The sequence below is a fragment of the Rattus norvegicus genome, chromosome 10, assembly GCF_036323735.1.
Source record: "Rattus norvegicus strain BN/NHsdMcwi chromosome 10, GRCr8, whole genome shotgun sequence".
NCBI lineage: Eukaryota > Metazoa > Chordata > Mammalia > Rodentia > Muridae > Rattus > Rattus norvegicus.
Genome location: NC_086028.1, coordinates 101,240,667 through 101,261,993, shown reverse-complemented (window position 1 = coordinate 101,261,993; position 21,327 = coordinate 101,240,667). Strand labels below are relative to the sequence as shown.

General features: G+C 49.1%; 1 protein-coding gene across 1 annotated transcript; it reads left to right on the top strand.

Annotated features, from left to right (window-relative positions):
* Positions 1 to 529: 529 nt before the first annotated feature.
* Positions 530 to 18,566, top strand: Jpt1 (Jupiter microtubule associated homolog 1). Its single transcript, NM_001005876.1, has 5 exons — positions 530 to 684; positions 11,831 to 11,973; positions 12,839 to 12,921; positions 14,082 to 14,100; positions 17,626 to 18,566. The coding sequence occupies exons 1-5, from the start codon at positions 629 to 631 to the stop codon at positions 17,772 to 17,774; spliced, it is 450 nt and encodes a 149-aa protein (NP_001005876.1). The 5' UTR covers positions 530 to 628; the 3' UTR covers positions 17,775 to 18,566.
* The last annotated feature ends 2,761 nt before the right edge of the window (positions 18,567 to 21,327 follow it).

The window sequence follows — 21,327 nt, the reverse complement described above, 5'->3', positions numbered from 1 at the left end:
GTCACTGTCTTCAGACACACCAGAAGAGGGCATCGGACCCCGTTCCTGTGGTTGTGAGCCACCATGTGGTTGCTGGGAATTTAACTCAGCACCTCTGGAAGAGCAGTCCGTGCTCTTAACCACAGAGTCATCTCAAGTAACTTTTTTTTTTTTTTTTTTTTTTTTTTTTTGGAGCTGGGGACCGAACCCAGGGCCTTGCGCTTCCTAGGTAAGCGCTCTACCACTGAGCTAAATCCCCAGCCCTCAAGTAACTTTTTAAAGTGACAGTGAACACTTGGAAACACCACCAGATTGTCGAGGACGTGGAGGAGGGGAGACCATAGCGGCCGGTCACTGTACAGGAAGGGGGCGGGGCTTAGGCTGAGCCGTGGCCTGCGCAGCCCGTCCTGACGCCGAACTATGATTAGCACTGTAGCTAACCAATAGAAACAAGAGAACCTTTTAAATTGACCAATTGTGGCCTGTGGAGGGTGGGCCCTATTGGCTCTATAAATTAGGAATCCGGCGAGACCCGCGGCGGCAGAAGCTCGTGGAGCCTGGCTGTTTGAGCTTGTGGAGTCATCTTCGCCGGTTGGTCCCAGTTCCCCCTCGGCGTTTTCAGGGCCAGTCTACCTCGCCCCTTTGCGCCATGACCACTACCACCACCTTCAAGGGTGTAGACCCTAACAGCAGGAACAGCTCCCGGTAAGGCGACGGGGTAGGGCTCGAGGATTCCATGATTTGTGGGGGCCTCTGGGCGTTGGTGGTAACGGGCGGGGAGCACCGCGTCCGGGGGAGGGTGGCAGAGTGAGGAGTGGGCGCCGCTTTGTGCCGCAGGACTGCCTTGGCTTGTGGCCCCGCCCCAATAAGCGACTCTATTCATTTTTCCCCGGGAGCGATGGCTGAGGGGACCGTGGGTGGCGGCCCTTTGCCGTACAGCAGGTTGGAGTCGCTGAGAGTGTGCGGAAGGATCGTCTTTCAGCCACCCGCGACGACACTGGTCGGATCAGGATGGTGGGCTTGTCTCCCAGCCGCCCAAGGAACCTGCAGGGCCCTGGGTCTTGGGCCCATTGTCCCACAAGAGGGCCATGCGCTCCCACTTCTGGCTCGGGCGTGTGCTAGCCCCGGCCTTGGGCTCTGCGAGCAAATCTGAGCCCTTGATCCGGCTGGTCTGCAGGCTCTTTTCCTCGTGGTGACTCGCCGGGTGTCCGGGTCTGCGCAGCAGGTGCACCTCTGGTAGGGCGGGGCTGGTCATCCCCTCTTTTCACTTCCAGCCTTGGATCAGCGTCCTCTTCTCAAAGTGCCTCCCTGCGCCTAACAAAGGAGAGATCGGGTCTCCTCCCCCTCCCCACGCCCACCTCCGAGTGCGCGGGGCCGCGAGCCTGCTCAAGTCGGTTTTCTGCGCTCAGACACTCGGACCTCAGTCCTTCCTTGCCACCTTCTTTACTTCTCCCGTTGACTTTGGCCGAATGAGTTCACCCCAGAGCAGGCTTCCCTTGGAGGAGGTTATCTGTGCTTGGGCGGGGCTAGGGAGCCACCCATTGTCTCTCCAGCAGTATAGTATCCTTTCCTGGAAGCTGGGACCTTGCTTGCCACCCAGTAGACTGCATTTTGGGGAGGAGCTGTGTGTCTGGACTGGGACCCTGTTCCTACCCCTCACTTTACTTGGTGGATTTGTGTCGTGTGGAGGGAGTCCACCCACATCGTCTCAGCTAGTGGCACACGGTCCCTTAAGTTGGCTTTTACGCACCTCTTGGATCTTCCTAAAGGCTTGGCTCCATGTTCTCTGGCTATCTATTTTCCAATGATGATGACCCACACTTGAGTGCGACCAAGCCTTGGGGTCCTAACCAAGTGGCACAAAAGGGAGCCATTTTGTGGGGCCCAGAAGACAGCGTGGAATAGTGGTGTCTTACTGCTTGACAACTTGCAGACAAAAAGCAGCCTTCTTGAGTAGTCTTCTGAGGAAGCACGGGGCAGGGCCGGGCAGGCCGCTTTCAGTTTCAGGAAGTAGTAAAAGAATCGGTGCGATGGAAGGGAACTAAAGGGGCAGGCGATCACTGGGCGGGGCCGAGCTGGAGAGTGGATCTAGGAGAAGGGGGTCACTCCCTCTTGTTGTCATCCTTCACATGAGGTAATTTGTTACAAAAGACACGGACAGATTGAGCCCTGGGTTTTTGTTTTGTGCGATGAGGCCAACTTTTTTTTCTGGTCTGACACTGGTTCCTGGCGAGATAATGTGAAATCTGGGTTTTCTCTTTTGGGAGTCAAGCTCAGCTCAAGGCTTTGTAGAGCATTTCAGAGCCTGGGCAGGGCCTTTACATGCATGTTTGACATGTGAGACAAATGCAGTGTTTGCAGCCACCTTTGCCATCATCGCTTGCTGTCCGTCTGTCCGTCCGCCTGACTGGTGTTGGTGCTAAGGTTCTGCCCGATTCTCCTGTAATCTCCTCTTCACCCCTCAGTAATGTGCTGCTTGCTCTGCAGCCTCCGTGGTGAATGCCGTGCCAGAGTGATGAGAGTTGGGCCCGGAAGAAAGGAGATATTTTTTTAAATTGCTGTCTGTGCTATAACATTTCTTGGGTCTTAACTCGGCAACCTTGAAGCAGTTGCTATCTATGTGGCTCAGAAAGAAAGGGACCAAACCACAGCTGAAGTACTTTGTCTTGCAAGCAAATCCTTTGTTTGGGAACCGCTCTGTTTCAGATGGTCTCTATAACACTGACGTCATTGGGGAGGTAGTACCTGCTATCACAGGACCAGTAAAAGTTGGACTAGGCGGGTTTGGCAGATTTGTAAGCTGTGTGGGTGCTAGTGCTCCCCAGCCCTTGTTTTTTCATGGCCAAAACATATTTACAAGTCCACTAGGGTTCTGAAGAATTTCATGAGCTTTTAATTCCACTTAGCGATGAAAGCCTCCCTCCCTGGGGAATGAGGGGTGGGGAGAGGCTTGTTGGGTTTGATTCTAATATTTCAAGTGGCTTCAGTCATTTAAGGTGAAAATTTTAAAACAATTCTACCCAGTGAGAACCTGTAGGGCCAGAGATGATCAATGGCTTTCCATGGCCTGGGCTAGATCGTGAGTTCCGGCCCCAGCAGCTCCCTACTTCCCTTCCCCCTGCCCAGAGTCACCCCAGGATTTATTAATTACCTGGGAACCTGGATGGGGGGTGTGGGCCTGTTATACCAGCACTAGGGAGGCAGAAGTGGGAGGGTGGCTTCATTCATGCTCCAGGCTGGCTACAGCTATGTAGTGATCTCCTCCTTTAAAAAAATTAATGTACGGTTATTGCCTTTATGAAGTATATACTTGAGCACACTTATCCTGATTTATAGAATGGATTTATTCTGGGTGTGTTCAATATCTGAGACTTCGGTGCGTGTGTGCGTGTCTGTCAGTCTGTGTGTGTGTATGAGTGTGAGTGTGTGTAGGATCTCAACCATGTGGCTCTCCACTGGCCTGGACTTAGTATCCAGTCCCAGGTTGGCCTCCAGCTTGTGACCCCCTTCTGTCTCGAACTTGCAGACATGGTTTTAGATCCTTACTGTTTTTGATTCAGCATCTCATGGTGTAGCCTCGGCTGCTGGCCTGGAACTCACTCAGTATGTAGACCAGGCTGACCTCAATCTCACTGAGATCTACTTGCCTCTGCCTCTGCTGTACTGGGATTTAAGGCGTGGCCACCATAGCCAGCTGACAAACACACATTTGTTTACTGGCCCTGGACTGTCTTCTGTTTGCCTCTGCCTTCTCCCTAGACTATGACATTAGTGTCTCATTCAGTAAGATGCAATGCTCAGGCCTGGAGACTATGGTGTGTATGCGTGTCTGAGTGTGGATATGTGTACACGAGTTGCAGAGAGAGTCCCTGAGAGGGCAGAGGCAACCGATCCTCTGGAAGTTATGAGCACATGATGTGGGTCCTAGGATCAGAACTCAGGTCCTCTGCAAGAGCAGCAAATGTTTCTTACTACTGAGTCCTCTTTTTCTCTAGTTGACATCATTGTGTGTCCCTCACTTCTTTTTTTAAAAATTTCTTTTATATTCACTTTTTTGACTGTCCTAAGTTGTTTACTGGATAAGAATTTTACGGGGTTGGGGATTTGGCTCAGTGGTAGAGCGCTTACCTAGGAAGCGCAAGGTCCTGGGTTCGGTCCCCAGCCCCGAAAAAAAAAAAAAGAATTTTACAAATATTACGTGTATTACGGTAACGGTGAAGCTGAAGGGTGTTGCACCTTAGTGTGGTGGAACTTGTGGCCCTTTCCAAGGCCATGGCTCTTGTGGCCAGCAGATGTCAGCCCACTAATCTCCCTGTGCTTGTGAACTGGTTTGGTGATCCAGTGGGTGTCAGGATTCCTTCTGATAGCTTTATGGAATGTATCAATGAGGATAACCTCAAAAAATTTATATGAGGAGTCTTTACCAACCCAGTAGGAATTCAGGACTCTCAAAGCCCCACAATGGCCCCTAGATCTCAGCCACAGACTGAAGACTTCGGGCAAATTTCAGCTACTTAACACCATGGTGGACAGGCTTGCCCTAAGTTGCACCCTTAGGAACTGGCTGTTTGTGACCACCACAGCGGACATGAGTCCTGATGGCTGCCGCCAGAGGAAAGGCTTATTTCTTTTTTTTTTTTTTTTTTTTTTTTTTTTCGGAGCTGGGGACCGAACCCAGGGCCTTGCGCTTCCTAGGCAAGCGCTCTACCACTGAGCTAAATCCCCAACCCCGGCTTATTTCATTTTTATTTTATGTGTATGTGTGTTTTGCCTGTAACTATATAGGGGTGCCTGGTCCTCTCAGAGGCCAGAGGAGGGTGTCAAATCCCTTGGAAGTGGAGTTGTAGATTGTTAGGAGTCAGGATGTCAGTGCTAGGAATTGGATCTGAGTCCTGCAAGAGCAGCCGGTATCTTTAACCTCCAAGCCTTCAGCCTCTCGTAAGAGAGTGGTTTATTTTATTATCTTTGTTGGAGGGGTGCCCGCAGAGTCCAGAAGGGTTGGGTTCCTTGGAGAGGTACCGGTGGCTGTGAGCTGCCGGGCATGCGTGCAGGGAACGGAACAAGGTTCAGTTCCGGGAGCAGCGAGCTCTCCACACCTGAGCACTGCATGTTACTGAGGGGGACACTAATGTCACAGGCTAGGGAGAAGGCAGGCCAGGCCTGAAAACAAGAAAACCTAGAAGAAATTCCATGAGTTTGGTCCTGGAGACAAACATACCGTTGTTCGATTGCCAGTTGATTGATTTGGAGCACTTGCTCCAAGCCTGCCAGGCTGGAGGACTTAGGCTGACCATCAGGCAGCTGCCTGGATCCTCCAGACTCAGGCTCTGCTCTCCTGACAAGAAGTAGTGAACTACAGAGCAGAGCACGAGCCCAGAGCTCGGCCTCACCTGGCTTCATAGGCAGTAAACTCTGGGCAGTGTTTGCGCTGGGAAGTGGTTGTGGAAACCAAGATTCCATGACTGAGAAAGTCCTGACAGTAAAGTTGCGGTGTCCATAAGTCAGTCAGGTTTGTTGCAGACAGCCGCATTGGTCCTCTGCTGTGTGCTGCAGGGCAGTGGAGACGAAGATCCAGGAGTACTTGTGGCTTCCTCCCCAGCAGCAGGAGCACTGACTAACCTGCCTGTGTCCTGGGCTTATGGAGGAAGCAGGGCTAGGGTGTGGAAGTGGGGTTTAAGAGCAGCTGAAGGGGTTGGGGATTTAGCTCAGCGGTAGAGCGCTTGCTTAGCACGCACAAGGCCCTGGGTTTGGTCCCCAGCTCCGAAAAAAAAAGAAAGAAAAAGAAAAAAAAAAAAAGAAAAAAAAAAGAGCAGCTGAAGATTAAAGGGCACTGAGGGGAAGGGTGGAGCTTGCGTGAGCCAGAGGAGCCAGGCCAGGAAGGGCTCCAAGTGGGGATGACTTGCAGTAGTGAAGGGTGGAGGAAGGGGGCTGGAAGGGTCTTGGTTTGAGAAGAGGCCATATTACTACACAGCTGGCCAGCGGAGGAGAGCAGGGCTCACTGCTTACTGCAGAGCCAGTGAGGAGGGGTAAAGTCCGAGTACTGAGGCCAGGATCCAGCCTGAGGGAGCTGAGGAGCCAGGATTTCTCTTAAGGGATCCAGTGTAGACAGGAGAGAAAGTGGTGTCGTGAAAAGCAACTCTGGGGCTGGAGAGATGGCTCAGCGGTTAAGAGTACCGACTGCTCTTCCAGAGGCCCTGAGTTCAAATCCCAGCAACCACATGGTGGCTCACAACCATCTGTAATGGGATCCGATGTCCCCTTCTGATGAGTCTGAGGACAGCTACAGTGTGCTCAAAATAAATAAATCTTTCAAAAAAGAAAAAAGCAACTCTGGTCTCCCAGCTTGGTGGCACATGTCTGTAATGCCAGTCTGAGAAAGTGGAATGGCAGTCTCAGGCTGGCTGAGGCCGGACTGTGAGATCCTCCATAGAGAAGAAGGGTACTTCAGAGTCTCACTTTGGTAGTCCAGCCTTTACTGTACGGCCCAGCGATGCGACCAACTCAGTGACCTTGTCTGCCCCAAGCAGTCTCTCTCTTTGTAAAGGTTTGCATGTGAGTACAGCTGCCCTTGGAGGCCAGAAGCAGGCATTGAGTCCCCTGGAGCAGAAGTTGCTATGAACTGCCTGACATGGCTGTTGGGAACTGCACTCAGGTCCTCTGCCTCTCCACTGAGCCATCTCGGCTCCCTTCGCCTTTGTGTGCGCGTGCGCGCGCGCTCTGGCATGCGTGTGGAGGTCAGAGGACAACTTTCAGGAGTCTGTTCTTTCCATTCGCTGTGGGCTGTTGGGATCTAACTCAAGTTCTCAGGCTTGGTAGCAAGCTCCTTTACCCATCTAACCAGTCCAGAAGCGGGCTTTAAAATAATTTTGGTTAATAGCAATATAGAAACATAGGATGTCGTTCATCTGAAATCCAGTAGTGAGGGAACACCCGATAGCATCGTGGTGACATGTAGATGGTTTTTAATAACAGTTCATGTACATGATTGCCATGTTCCAGATGATACATATGCACGATGTTCCAATTAATAACAGTCTAATGGCACAGAAACTGCAGGCCCTCATTTTATAGAGGAGAAGCCTGAAGCATGGTGAGGTTAGGCAGCTCCCACTGTGTCCCTTAGAAAGTCTGTGTGGAGCTGGTCATGGCAGCTCACTCCTGTAATCCCAGAACTCAGGAGGCTGGAGAGGAGTTTTGTGCATTTGAGAAAGTTTGTTCAAATTTATTCCTTTATTTATTTCTATACCGTTTTGCCTTATTAACATTTTTGTTCTAAGTTTCATTTATTTTCTAGTCTGAGAGGAAAAACCCAGCCACGTGTTTTCCTCTGATTGAAAACCACAGCAGACATCTGTCACTTCAGGTGTGGGGCCTTAGGAGATGCTGTCACAGTAGGCACCTGCTGGGTGGTCTCATCCAACTGAGTTGGGACACCTGGAGTATGGGCACTTAACACAGTCCTGGGACTCGAACCCAAGACTTCTGCTAGGCAAATGGTCTACCAACCGAGCTATACTGGTAATCACTTTCTTTTTTTTTTTTTTTTTGGTTCTTTTTTTTCGGAGCTGGGGACCGAACCCAGGGCCTTGCGCTTCCTAGGCAATCGCTCTACCACTGAGCTAAATCCCCAGCCCCCACTTTCTTTTTTTAAAGCAGGATTTTGTTTCTAGCCTAGGGTAACCTTGAGTTCACTTTAGTCCAGGCTGGCTTCAAATTGACAGCAGTCCTTCTGTCTCAGCACCCCACCTCCTGGGATTACAAGTATGAATTACAGCCCTGGCTTTTAGGTTACCACCCCGCCCCACCCCTTCTTTCCGAGTGCTTCTGACCGGCTGGCTGCCTCCTGTAACCTGCCCTTGGGTTTAATTAATTTGCCATAAAATCAGGGGAACCTCCCACACTTATGGTCTATCATGAGGGTATAATTAGCTATAGAGTTTGAGAGGAAGGTGCAGGGCTGTAGTGGTCACCATAGGTGCATCTTCTTGAACCTCCAGTTTCAGCCACCCAGAAGCTTGCTCACTTGTCTTGTTTCTTGAGGCAGAGACTCTCCATGTATGTAGCCTTGGCTGTCCTGGAACTAACTGTAGACCAGGCTGGGCTAGGGCTCAGATCTGCCTGTCTTTCTAGTGCTGGGATTAAAGGCTTCCACCACTGTACCTCACTCTCAGGGGTTTTCACAGAGACCTCATTGCTCTGCACAGCTGTGTAATGTGCTTGCACAAAAGGCGCATCGCTTCTGACACAGAGCGCTTGGTATGAGAGGTGTGTGGCCTCGAGGCATCCTCACCTATCTTCTTCCTCGTCAGGGAGTCAAACGTAGGGCCTCACACACGTTAGGCAAATGCTTTACCAGTGGTTGGTTGGTTTGTTCCTCTCCCATGGTCTTACTATGCAGGCTAGGCTGGCCTCACAGAGCTCCCTGACCTCTGGAGTGCTGGGATCAAAGGCAGCGTGCACCACTATACAGAGCTACTCCGCCACTGTCGTCTTCCCGCTCCCAGGTTGTCTCTGTGGCCGGTGTTAAGGTGGATGGGATACCGTCTGGATTTTTAAAGTTAATTTAGGGGCTGGAGAGATGGCTCAGCCCTTAGGAGCTCTAGCTGCTTTTTCAGGACCCAGGTTTGATTCCAACATCCATATGGTGGCTCACAACTGTCTGAAACTCCAGTCCTAAGAGAGATCCATGACCTCTTTGGCACACACATGGTGTACAGATAGACATGCAGATTAACACACCCACACACACAGAACAAATAACTTACAAGTTTTGTTGTTTAGAAAAGAGCTGCGGTTAATTTTAGTCCATCACAGTGCCGGCACTGGGCATGGTAGTGACAGGTGGCCTGCCTTGTCAGTGTTCTGTGGCTTCCCATGGGGAGGGAGCTGTGTCCCAGGAACCACTGACACAACACAGGACACAGAACGCCACGGCTAATGAAACTGTATATGGTGTCCCAGGTAGCATGGACCAGGACCTGTGACTGTCCTGCCTTAGTGTCCCAGTACCTGAGGCTATAGGCCTGGCTCAGTGCCCAGCTGTGGGGCTGAAACTCTGGTTTTCTCCTTGTGCTTCTTTTTAGCATCTTTAAGAGCATTTGTATCCCTGTGGTACTATCTTCTATCCTATCCTCTCTGCCTACTCTCCAGCTCCTAGGCTGGTTTAGGAAGCCTTCCTCACTCTTGCTCCCCCCTCAAACCCTGCCTGGTCATGTAGATCAGGCTGCCTTCTTGTTTCCCTAGGCCTGGGATCACAGGTGTGCACAGCCACACCTAGCTTCCCTCTTCCTTCTCTTTGGGCCTCTTAAATGTTGGGATTACAGACATGAACCACTAAGCCAGATCTGGAACAGACAGACAACAGTAAGAACTGGTGAATACAGACTCTCACACATGGCTTATAGAATTGGACATGTTAATTAAGCCACAAGGCAAAGGTCAAAGGATTCTTGTCATAGCACATTTTTACCTGTCTGTTGACATTACAGCTAGAAATGAAAAAACTAGAAAGACTTTTGGAAACACTTTATTTTTGGAATTTTGAGACAGTCTCAGTGTAGCCTTGACTGGAACTGAAGAAAGCCCCCTTCCTCAGTTTCCTGAGCACTGGGATCTACAGCGTGAGCTCCATACTTAATTGTGCCTTTTTAAAAAACATTTTTTCAGATTTATTTTTATGTGCCTTGCCTGTATATGTGTACACCACATGCATGCCTGTGCCTCTGGAGGTCAGAAAGCAGTCATCAGACCCTTTAGGACTAGAGTTAAGCCTGGCTATGAAGCCAGGCAGTGGTGGCCCACACCTTTAATCTTGGGTAGAAGCAGGGGCATCTGTGCGAGTTCAAGGCCACCTGATCTACAGACTGAGTTCCAGGACGGTAGGGCTACGAGGAGAAACTCTGTCTCAGAAATCAAAAGAACAACAAAAAGAATGACCTTAGAGTCACCATGTGAGACCCAAACTGAGCGGGGCAGAGGTCCCTGCCGGAGCAGCAAGTTTACCGCTGAGCCACCTCCGGCCAGAACAGTTATTTAGTGTGTGCGTATTGTTCATAGTAATGGGTTTCATTAGGACAGACTTTTTCATTTTGGTTTTTGGGACAAGGGTCTCATGTAGCCAAGGCTGGTCTGAATTTGCCAAGGATGACCTTGAATTCCTTGATCCTCAGAAGTATATTGTGTGCTTCTAGTGTGTCTCCTTTTCTTCCCTCCTCCCTGTCTTCCTTCTGCTCTTAGGGTTTTCTGTGTCTGCAGTCTAGGATCCATAAATGAGGACAAACACTGTTGTCTCCGTGTATCTGTCTCACCTCACTTAGCGCGCCAATGTCCACTTAGCACTGCGTCCTCCAGCAAATCCCTCTCAGCCCTCTGTGTGGCTGACTAAAGCTCCCTGGAGCTTGTTTTATTTTCAAGACAGGAATTCCCCTGCCCCTGCCTCCTCAGTGCTGGAATTAAAAGTGTAGACTACAACCTCCTGGCAATTCCGTGTGGCTTGCTTTAAGGGGGCCTCCTGAACAGTGCTGAACTAAACATAGGTAGGTGCTTGTACACCTGTGGGTGCTGATGACTCTTTTCTGAGTCTCACTGTGTAGCCCTAGCTAGATTGGGACTCCATACACAGACCAGGCCTGAGGTGTACCTGCCTCTGTCTCCAGTGTTGGGTGGGATTAAGGCACATGTGCTACCACACCTGGCTAAGGTTTTATTTTCAGTTAAGCCTATATCTGTGTGCTTGGTGTATGAGTGCCGTGTGCAGAGCGAGAGCTACAGTGGCTGTGTACCGCAGCACACAATGCCGTCACTCTAGCCCAGACACCAAGGTTCTAGTAATTTTAAATTGACTTTTGTAAAAGGTGAGTGATAAAGATCTAGTTTACTTCTGAAGATGTGGATACTCAGGTTTTTCAGCGACATTTATGTTGGTTTCTTAAAAAGATTGCATTTATCTTTATGTCTGTGTTTTGTGTGCACGTACATGTGTGCACTGTGTACTTGCCTGGTGCCCACGGAGGCCAGGGGAGAGCAGTCGGTTCCTTGGAATTGGAGTTACAGAGGCTGTGAGCTGCTGTATGGGTCCTGAGCCATAGCCTTGGAAACTAGATACATCCAGTCCTAGGCTAGACTAGGCTAGGCTGGTGTGGAACCCACAAAGATGCTCTGCCTCCCAAATGCTAGGATTAAAGGCCAGTCCAGAGAGTTCCACATATGTATACAAGTGCTTTGCCTGTGTATAAGTATGTGTACAGTGCCTGCCAGAAGAGAGGGCCACCGCCTCCAGAACTGAAGTTACAGATGTGAACCACTGTGTACTTCAGGGGTCTTCAGGCGTAAGCCTTAGGCCAGCTGCCACCGTGGGCGTGTCTGTTGTGTCTGTTTGCTGAGCATTGTTGCCCTCAGGCAGCTTTCGTATTCTTTTTCCATTTAGTTGGAATAAAAATGGAATTCTGTTTTTGGGTGACGGTCATGCTTAGTCCAGGGGGACTGCAGTCCTGCCTTAGTGTCCCAAATTCCGATTATAGGTGTAATAACAAGATGTTTTGAACTTCTTTGCGAAATCCAGAGACAAGGTTCCTTCGGTCACTTACCCTTGCTCAAAGGGACACAGTCTGTTGCTTGTGGGGACACGCAACTGATCAGCTTTTGGTGGTGGATGGCCTCAGTGCAGATGGATAAAGGACTGTTGGTGTCTTGACCCTCCCGGCAGTGGGTCTCCATCTGACGGTTCAAGGCCTCCTTGTTAGCAGTAGTCTTGGAGGAGGGGAGAAGGACAGAGCAGCGATGGTATTTGGACAGATTTATCCAAGGAATGTTTTGCTGTGATCTGAAGTTAATGTCTTACCATTGTTTCTAGGGTTTTGCGGCCTCCAGGTGGTGGGTCCAATTTTTCATTAGGTTTTGATGAGCCAACAGAACAGCCCGTGAGGAAGAACAAGATGGCTTCTAACATCTTTGGGACACCTGAAGAAAACCCCCCATCTTGGGCCAAGTCAGCAGGTACTTCTTTGTGTTTTGGTTTCGAGACATGGTCTCTCTGGGTAGCCCTAGATCTCACCTTGTACCAGCCTAACTCAGGTAGCCCAGCCTTTGCTCCCGGAGTGCTGAGGTTAAAGGTGTGTGCCACCACCCTGTCAGCGGGTACTGGTTTTACAAGGTTGTCCTTATTAAAGTCACCAATTCAACTGGATATAGTACTGATTAGCGAAGGCTGAACCCAAACAAGCAAGAAATACAGTACTGGCTGGGTGTGGTGGCCCAGCCTGTAATTCAGTACTGGGTAGACTCATGCAGGGTGGTTGGGAATTCCTGGGCGCTGGGGTCGTCCCAGGACTCTTGAGTCTACACACCAAGGCTGGAGTAAAATCAGAGGCAGGGTGGCCCTGTAGTAGCTTTCAGCCTGCCTTCGAGTGTCCTCTTTCATTTTGTGATATGAAACAGTGTTGTTTCTTTTTTTTTTTTTTTTTTTTTTTTGGTTCTATTTTTCGGAGCTGGGGACCGAACCCAGGGCCTTGCGCTTCCTAGGCAAGCGCTCTACCACTGAGCTAAACCCCCAACCCCAACAGTGTTGCTTCTTTGTAATGGTTAATTTTATACGTTTTGCCTGCATGTATCAACCGTGTAGGTGCTAGGAATGGGGCCTGGGTCAGTCCATGATCTGTTATTTTTATTTTTGTACGTTTGTGTTTTGCATGCATGTCTGTATGAGAGAGGGTGTCAGATCCCCTGGAACAGGAGTTACAGACAGCTGGGAGCTGTCGTGTGGGTGCTGGGACCCAGGTCCTCCCTCTGGAAGAGCAGCCGAGAGCTGCTTAGCCACTGAGCCGTCTGTTGAGCCCTTACTGTTGTTTATGTTGGTTTCTAGGTGGCAGGGAGGATTCGGAGTCGCCTGGAACACAGAGAAGTAACTCTTCTGAAGCAAGCTCTGGAGATTTCTTAGACCTCAAGGTCAGTGTGATAACCAGTAGCCAAGGGCTCTGTGGTTAAATGCCCCCTTGTTTTTTAAATAATTTTTTTTCTGGTGTCTTTTTACTTGCTCAGTTCTCCTTACGAGAATGTGCTGAGCAGTCTTGGTGATGAAAATTAAAGTGTAAAGCCAGACAAAAAGCCAGACAGGTAGGCTGAAGGTGGGGCTCAGTTGATGTGTGTTTTCCTAACTTGCCAGAAGACCTGGGTCTCCCCCAGCACTGCTGCATGACACCAGTATGGTGGCTCCCACCTATAATCCCAGAACCTGGGAGCTGGTGGCAACAAGACCAGCTACACAGGGAGTTGATACATGAGACCCGCCTCAGGAGAAGAAAAAAGAGAAAGAAAAGAAAGGAAGAAAAAGAAAAAAGCCTTAGGGAGGCCAGAAAGTCAGACAAGTGAGTTAACCTGACCCAACTAGATGTCTCTGAGTCTTAGTTTAGCCTTAGACCCTTCAGCATTGAAGGCTTTGAGTCCCTCACCTTTCTCGGAACCTCCTGTCTAGCTAGCATCGGAGTGTCTGAATGTTTAAACTCCAGGAATTGTCAGCCCTTGATGTCACAGTGGGATATGCCCAAAGACAGCTGCCACTGAGCCCCTGGGCGTGTCTGGGACAGAGCTCACCTGAGAGGAGGTCTTCCTCAGAGGAGGCACCAACTTGTAGGAGTAGGGAGGCTATCAGCAGCTGTGGAGTGGCCAGGCCCTGTGGAAGGAGGGAGAAAAGGGAAGCCGAGATTCATGCTTCCCTTTTTGAGAAGACATCCTCTGGTTCAGAGTGTTTGTGTCTGTTTGGGCTCCTCGCTTTGAGGCACGGCTATTGTGCTGGACAGCTGTACAGTGTGGTCCCAGATGACACTGAGGTGGTTGCTGCATCTGTACACAAATAAAATTTCTTTTTTGTTGTTTAGTCAAGGGTTTCTCTGTGTAGCTTTTACCCTGTGGCCCAGACTGGCCTTGAACTCAGTCAGATTCCTTCCCTCTGCCTCCCTGGTGCTGGGAATAAAGCCGTGCACCACCACTGTCCAGCCCAAAATGGGCTTTCACATTTAGTTTCAACTGGATTAGCTTCTCTTGAACTATGACTGTTTTATGTGTTGGGGAATTAAAACAGGAACTAATTCTGAAATTTTCTTTTCCAGGGAGAAAGTGATGTGCATGGTAAGTATATCTTAGTGCTGATTGCTGTTTTTATAATGTTAGAAGGTCTGAGTGAACATTCAAATCATACCCTAAAAAGGAAAGCTGGAGTCAGTGGCCATATTTACATATTTAAAAGTGTGTGTGTGTGTGTGTGTGTGTGTGTGTGTGTGTGTGTGTGTGTGCCTCCTCATCTTGGGCCAAGCTAGCAGGTGCTTGTTTTGGTTTTGTGATTGTGTGTTTAAGAAGTTAGGTAGTTCAGGGGTTGGGGATTTAGCTCAGTGGTAGAGCGCTTGCCTAGCAAGCACAAGGCCCTGAGTTCGGTCCCCAGCTCCGAAAAAAGAAAAAAGAAAAAAAAAAAAGAAGTTAGGTAGTTCAAGCCTTTAATCTCCAGTACTCAGAATGAGGCAGCCAAGCCAGTCCACTGGTAACAAGGTTTAATCTGCTAGAAATGTACTAAAAAGGAAAATAAATACAAGAACCAAAGAACCCTTTTAAAAGGTGTGTATCCATCAGGCCAGTGTTCGGAATGCATACTGACATTTTCATGGGAGGCTCTGGCCTGGAGAGGTGGCTCAGGGTTACAAGCCCTGGCTACCCTTTCAGAGGACCCAGGTCTCAGCACTTACACGTGTCTTACAGTTACCTGGAATTCCAATTCCAGGGTTCAACACCCTCTGACGTCTGTGGTCATCATTCACTGTCAAGGCTTACAGACATAGATTCAGGCAAAATACTTATGAAAACATAAAAATTGGGGCTGGAGAAATGGCTCAGTGGTTAAGAGCACCGACTGCTCTTCCAGAGGTCCTGAGTTCAAGTCCCAGCAACCACATGGTGGCTCACAACCATCTGTAATGAGATCTGATGCCCTCCTCTGGTGTGTCTGAAGACAGCTACAGTGTACTTACATATAATAAATGAATAAAATCTTTTAAAAAAAAAAATTTAGGCTGGGCATGGCGGTGGTGCAAGGGAGGCAGAGGCAGGTGGATCTCAAGGCCAGCCTGCTCCACAGAGTGAGCTCCAGGACAGCTAAGCGTAACAGAGAAACCCTGTCTTGAAAAACCAAGAAAGAAAAAGAAAAAACCAAACCAAGGATCAGAGGCAGAAAAGCCCATCCTGGCCGGCTGTGGTGGATAGCCCTACACTACACACAGCCTGTGGAATGCTGACACTAAGTCAAGAGCTACAGGGTGACTGCTGTAACTTTTAGACCATTTATAAAATAACTAACACACACTTGGATTAAAGGTCCAAGTTGGTTTTCAGTTAGGTTCTGGGGCGATGCATTCATGTCTCTGAAGTAAGATAGGCTTTGTTTTGATATGAGGCAAAGAGCCATGCCCTTTGGGAAATCTAATACAGTGGCTACAAGGAGGAACTTGGCCCTGCTCTTAGGGGAGGGTGGGCCTGGCAGCTCTGGAGGCCATGTTCCCAGCACAACTGAAGGTGGGGCAGAACGGTCAAGGCAAGTTCAAGGCCCAGTCTGGGATATAGGCTGCAGAAAGAGGTTGGCCGGGGAGGAGGCAGGTGGTGGCTGTGAGCTGGCTAATGAGCTGGGCGTGTTAGCTTAGGTCTTTAATCAATCAGCTATCTTTATTTAATTTTGTCTTTTAATGAATTAGGTGTGCTAGCCTGTATGTATTTCTTTTTGGTTTTTCGAGACAGGGTTTCTCTTGGTTCTTTTTTTTTTTTTTTTTTCCGGAGCTGGGGACCGAACCCAGGGCCTTGCGCTTGCTAGGCAAGTGCTCTACCACTGAGCTAAATCCCCAACCCTGTCTTTTAATTTTTAATACCAGCACTTGCGAGATAGGCAACAGGATCTCTCCTAGTTCCAGGCTAGCCAGGGCTACATAGTCAAATGCTGTCTCCAAGAAAAAAGGAAAAGGGATGGGGGGTGAGCCTGGAGGCTCACTGTGCTGGCCTTAGCAAGTGAGTGGCCTGGGCCTTGCAAACCTAAACCCAGATGTATGTTTATGTTTGGGAGAAAGGAAATTTAGTGCAGTCGTCCCTGCCTGCAGAATAGGTAGTAGTTATGTTTCTCCTGTTTGGACACTGGAGCTTCTTGCTATGAGACATTCTTTTCAGGCACCAGTGTCTCCTGCAGTTATCTTGTTGATGGGCTGAGTAGCAAGTTAGTATATACAATGTTTATTTTGATGTACAAGGCCCTGAGTTTGATTCCCTCCTCTGACTTGTGTTTATACTTTATTTCTGAGGCCAGCGTTCCGCCTCCCATGTCACACATATGTGTGCCAGCGTGGCTCATCACCTCTCCACGGTGACCCTGTACCTGGCTCCTGTCACTGTCTGTTTAGTGTTTAGTCTGTAGAATTGCTTTTGGATTCTTTTTGCTTTTTGACTTTATGGTGAGAAACTAAACAGGTTCGTTGACACAAGGCAAGTGTAAATGGTGGGAGGGAATAGTCTATGAAGATAACTGCCATGAGTTGCTGGAAGATAATTTTATTTAATTTTCTTTTTGAGACAGAGTTTCTGTATGTAGCCTTGGCTCTCCTGGAACTCCGTATAGACCAGGTGGCTACAGAGATCCATCCCCCTCTGCCTCCTGGGATTAAAGACATATCATATAGTGAGTTCCAGGGCAGCCAGAGGTACATAGTGAGACCCTGTCTCAAAAGCAACACATGAACTTTTAATTCAGGCACAGAGGCAGAGGCAGGCCACAGGACAGCCAGGGCTACACAATGAAAGCAGGCCTCAAAAACCACAAACAAACACAGGTGCTGCACATCTGACGCTGATTCTTGGAGAATGGAATTGTAGCCAGGCACTAGGGATCTTTTCTCTCTCACTTCAGGGGAAAAGCTTCAGGCTGATTTTACATGTAGCTGAAGACTTACGTCACTCCGTGTAACTGAGTTCAAGGTTCATAGATGGAGTTGCCAATATGGTGCCTGCTCCTAAAACCCACCATCTCGGAGGCTTTAGGAAGGTCACAAGTTCAAAGCTCTTGGTGCTGGGCAAATGGCACACTGACTAAGAGAGGCTGCTGTGCCAGCTCCTGGATCTGAGCAGGGCCACATCCTCCTGTGACCCAGTGCCATGGAAGGTGGACACAGGATCTGTGAGAGACCCATCCAAAAGCAATAAGGCCAAGAGCCTTGGTACAGACACCATCATGCTCTGGCCTCCACGTGCACAGAGGAGTGCAGACAGTCTGTTCATATATTTTACTTATTGTTCCTTTTTTTTTTTTTTTTTGGTTCTTTTTTTCGGAGCTGGGGATCGAACCCAGGGCCTTGCGCTTTTATTGTTCATTTTTAGAAAAGATGTCCGCCTGTAACCCTGGTTGGCTTCAAACATACTATATAGCAAGGTATGACCTTGAACTCCTGATTCTCCTGCCTCTACCACATGTACCACATGGAATTAGGGCACGTATTACCACCCCTGGCCTGTTTGTATACATTTGAAAACCATAGGTGCACAGAACCATAGGCAACACACTGGCGGGTCCCATTTCTGGGTACAAACCTTTTTGTCTGCATGTTTGAACCATTTCGAAACTTTGTCTTCTAGAAAATGTGGACACAGACTTCCAAGCCAGCCTGGCACAGGTGGAAGAGAAGCCGGTGCCCGCTGCTCCTGTGCCCAGCCCAGTGGCTCCGGCCCCAGCGCCATCCAGGAGAAACCCCCCTGGCGGCAAGTCCAGCCTGGTCTTGGGTTAGCTTCTTCTGTTGGAACTCTGTCCTTCTGTCTGTTTGTTTCTTCCATGCTTGTGAACTGCACAACGTGAGCCTGACTGTACATCTTTTGGATTTGTTTCATTAAAAAAGAAGCACTTTATGTACTGCTGTCTTTTTTCCCCCCTTTCTCTCTTCCTCTCTTGTGTCTGTCTGACTCCTAGGTCTGTGGGCCGCGGCATGAGTGTGTTTTAGTAGTAGACCGGAGTAGTAGCCTGTTCTTAAGAACAGATGATCTGGTTCCTGATGTGTAGAGACTTGTGTACCAGGGATTTTGACGCTGTACTTGGCTTACTGTGGGGCAGACAGCAGCCACAGGCCCTGCCCTGCAGCCCCTGCTCCCAGCTGTCCCCAGGGCAGCGCTCTGCTCTCCTTGCTGTTGCCCCACCATACATCGGTGTCCTTTGCACAGTGCATGGTCCTGTGCCATATGGAATGATCAAAGTGGCCATACCTCACATCCCACTGCCTGCAAAGCAGAGGAAGCCAATGGCCACTGTGACTGGCCGGCCGTGGGCAGAGCCACCAGTGCAGAGGATGGCTTCAGGTATACAAGCAAGCTGCCTGGAATTGCAAGGTGAAGCCACAAGGGAGGCCGTCCCCGAGTGGGGCTGTAGGGCCCACAGGGACTCCTAATGAAAGAAGTCTGCCATGTGCATGACGCTGGAAGAACTCTGCCATGTGCATGACGCTGGTGCTTGACCATGAAGAAAGTCGCATCCCTGTACTTCTTAGTCCTGGACTGTTGCTTAAAGTAAACAATACCCAACTTTTGAAGCACTGTGTTTTGTCTCTTTTTTTTTTTTTTTTGGTAGAGGGTGTGTGTGTGTGTGTGTGTGAGAGAGAGAGAGAGAGAGACACACACACACACACACACACACACACACACACACACACACACACACACACACAGACCGTGTCTATGTAGCTGAAGCTGCCCTTAGATTCCTGACTCCACCTTCAAGTGCGGTGTTATAGGTATGCGCCACCGTGTATGCAGTGCTAGGAATGGAACCGACCGACTGAGGGTTTCTGAGCGTTTCCTGCAGGACAGTGGGTTGCATTCCAGTCCTGTCTTTCTGGCAATGTTTTGAATGTCCTTCCTGCACCTTTCCTTTCCTAGAAACTGCCACCTAACGACATTTGGTAATTTAATAAAGCATTCAGAGTTGAGCCAGTGTGGCTGGAGAGGTGGCTCAGTGGTTAAGAGCACCTGGGAATCTCTTCCAGAGAATCTGAGTTCAAGTCCCAGCACCCAGGTGGCTCACTTCTGCCTGCAGTCCAGCAGGAGGCCCAGATGGGATCCCCCTCCCTCTGCTACACCCTCTCCCACATACATAGCAGATACTCAAAAAGACACAATGACACTGTTAGCATTCCACAGGCTGTGTGTAGTACATAGCTGGCCAGAGTGGGCCTTTGTACCTCTGATCCTTGTGTAGGGCCAGACCCACATTTAAGTCTGTCTTGGAGCCGGGCCAGATGTAGGATGCCCTGACTTTGAACCCCTGCAGCCAGTCTTCTGTGTGTGGAGATCCTTTCTGTTCCCTTGTCACCTTCACTGTCATCCATCCCATCTGCTCTCACCCCCAGTGCCAAGGTAGGTTTAGGTTTCTACCTTGAGATCCACAATGGCTAATGCTCAACAATGCAGGCTGCAGAGGGAGATTCTGCATGACTACACAGGCTGCCCCACCAACTGAGGTGGCGGATGGACAGGAAGGTTCAGATCAACTGTCACAATGTCATGTGATTTCCAGATCTTGATTTAAGACCTGGCTGTAGGTCCACTTGTGTTTCTGACAGGCTGGGTTCCCTTGCCTATGGACACTGTAGTCCTATACATAACATATTTTAAAAAAGATAACTAGGTTCTAAAGCATTTTACATGTTTGATTAACAGCTGTAGCCTACAATCATTTCTGTGTATTGTAACAGGCTAGCCTCCTGAGTAGGGCCATGGCTTTTAAAGGCCTGAATTTCTCATGTGAATCTCACAGGAAGTAAACCTGTACCCATCTTTCTCAGCCTCTTAGCAAGGGTGGGGCTCCCGAGAAGGGAGTTCCCTAGTTGGTGTTCTAAGTTGATAGTTGGTCTTCACTTTATTACAGAGAGAAGCACCGGGTGGCAGGTGTTCTGGGGGTGTGGAGGTTCAGCCAACATCAGAAGTAATGGAGCAGATTTTAGGGGGCTGTCTGGAAACATTTGCAGGAGGGGGTTTAGCACCCCAAGTTAGAAAATTTGTAAAGTCACATCTTCAAACCTCTTTAAACAGGGTAAGTGTGTTTGGAAGATTGCTTAAGAACATTTGCTGGGCCAGCCGGTAGCACACTTTTAATCCCAGCATTCAGGAGGCAAAGGCAGGTGGGGCTCTTGTGAGGCGAGGCATAAACTCTTTTAAGATGTGGGGTGCTGTGGTACATGCATTTAATCCCAACACTTAAGGTGGGGGCAGGAGCATCTTGAGTTAGTGGCTAGCCAAGGTAGGTAGTGAATTTGAGGCAAACCCGAATGCCTGAAACACTGTTGCAAAAAAAAAAAAAAAAAAGGAGGGGGTGTCCAGGAGATGTTGGGGGGAAGTCTGGTAAACAGGATTAAAAATACATTGAATGCATGTATGGGGTTTGCAAAATACTTTTATATAAATTACAGAAGAGGCAGGAGAGAAACCTGCAGATAAGCAAACCTTTTATGTGAAAATTGGCTTGGCTTAGTGAAAATTCAGTCCCAAAGTAAGAACTTACCAGGATTTATTGTTTTACCAGTTTTGTTTGCTTTCTTGTGTTTTTTAAAATTTGTTTAAGTTGGGGGCGGGGGTCTTCACTCTGTAGCTCTGGCTGTCTTGGAACTCAGAGGTCTGCCTGCCTCTGCCTCTGCCTCCTGCGTGCTGGCTTTTCATTGAGGTGTCTGCTCTATCTTGCCATACTTCTGCCATGGTTTAGAAGTCATGTCATACAATGTGTAGCGGCGCCCACCTTTAAACCCCAGCACGTGGAAGGCAGAAGCAGGCAAATCTCTGGGAGTTTGAAGCCAGCCTGGTTCACATAGTTTCAGGACAGCCAGGGCTGTGTTGGAGAAACCGAGTCAGAAAAAAAGTCATTACATGAGGAAGACTAGCCACCAAGAGGGTTCACTCAAATCTGCATTTATAGGTTGATGTGATATCGCCATGGACTCTGAAATCTACAAGAACAGGTGTGGGGTGTGTGTGAACGGTTAACGTTTTCTAGAAGGACATAGAAGCTTTCGATTCTACAGGAGACCTGGGTTCCACGGAAAAAGTAATGGGCTCAGATTGAAAACAACTCTACTGTTTCAAACCAACTCTGGCTTATGAGTTCTGTCTCTTGAGAGCACAGCTCATGATCACAGTTGGCTTTAAGGGGTCCCTTCTCATCCTGTGAACTGGGACACTCATGATCTTGTCAGCTTCCAGCATGGACAAGCATGGGAGAGGCAGAGTGTGCATGCAGCGTGCGGAGCGGGTCCCCCATTGCAAAGTATTTCGGATCTTGGAGGTTATGGGAGAGGGATTCTG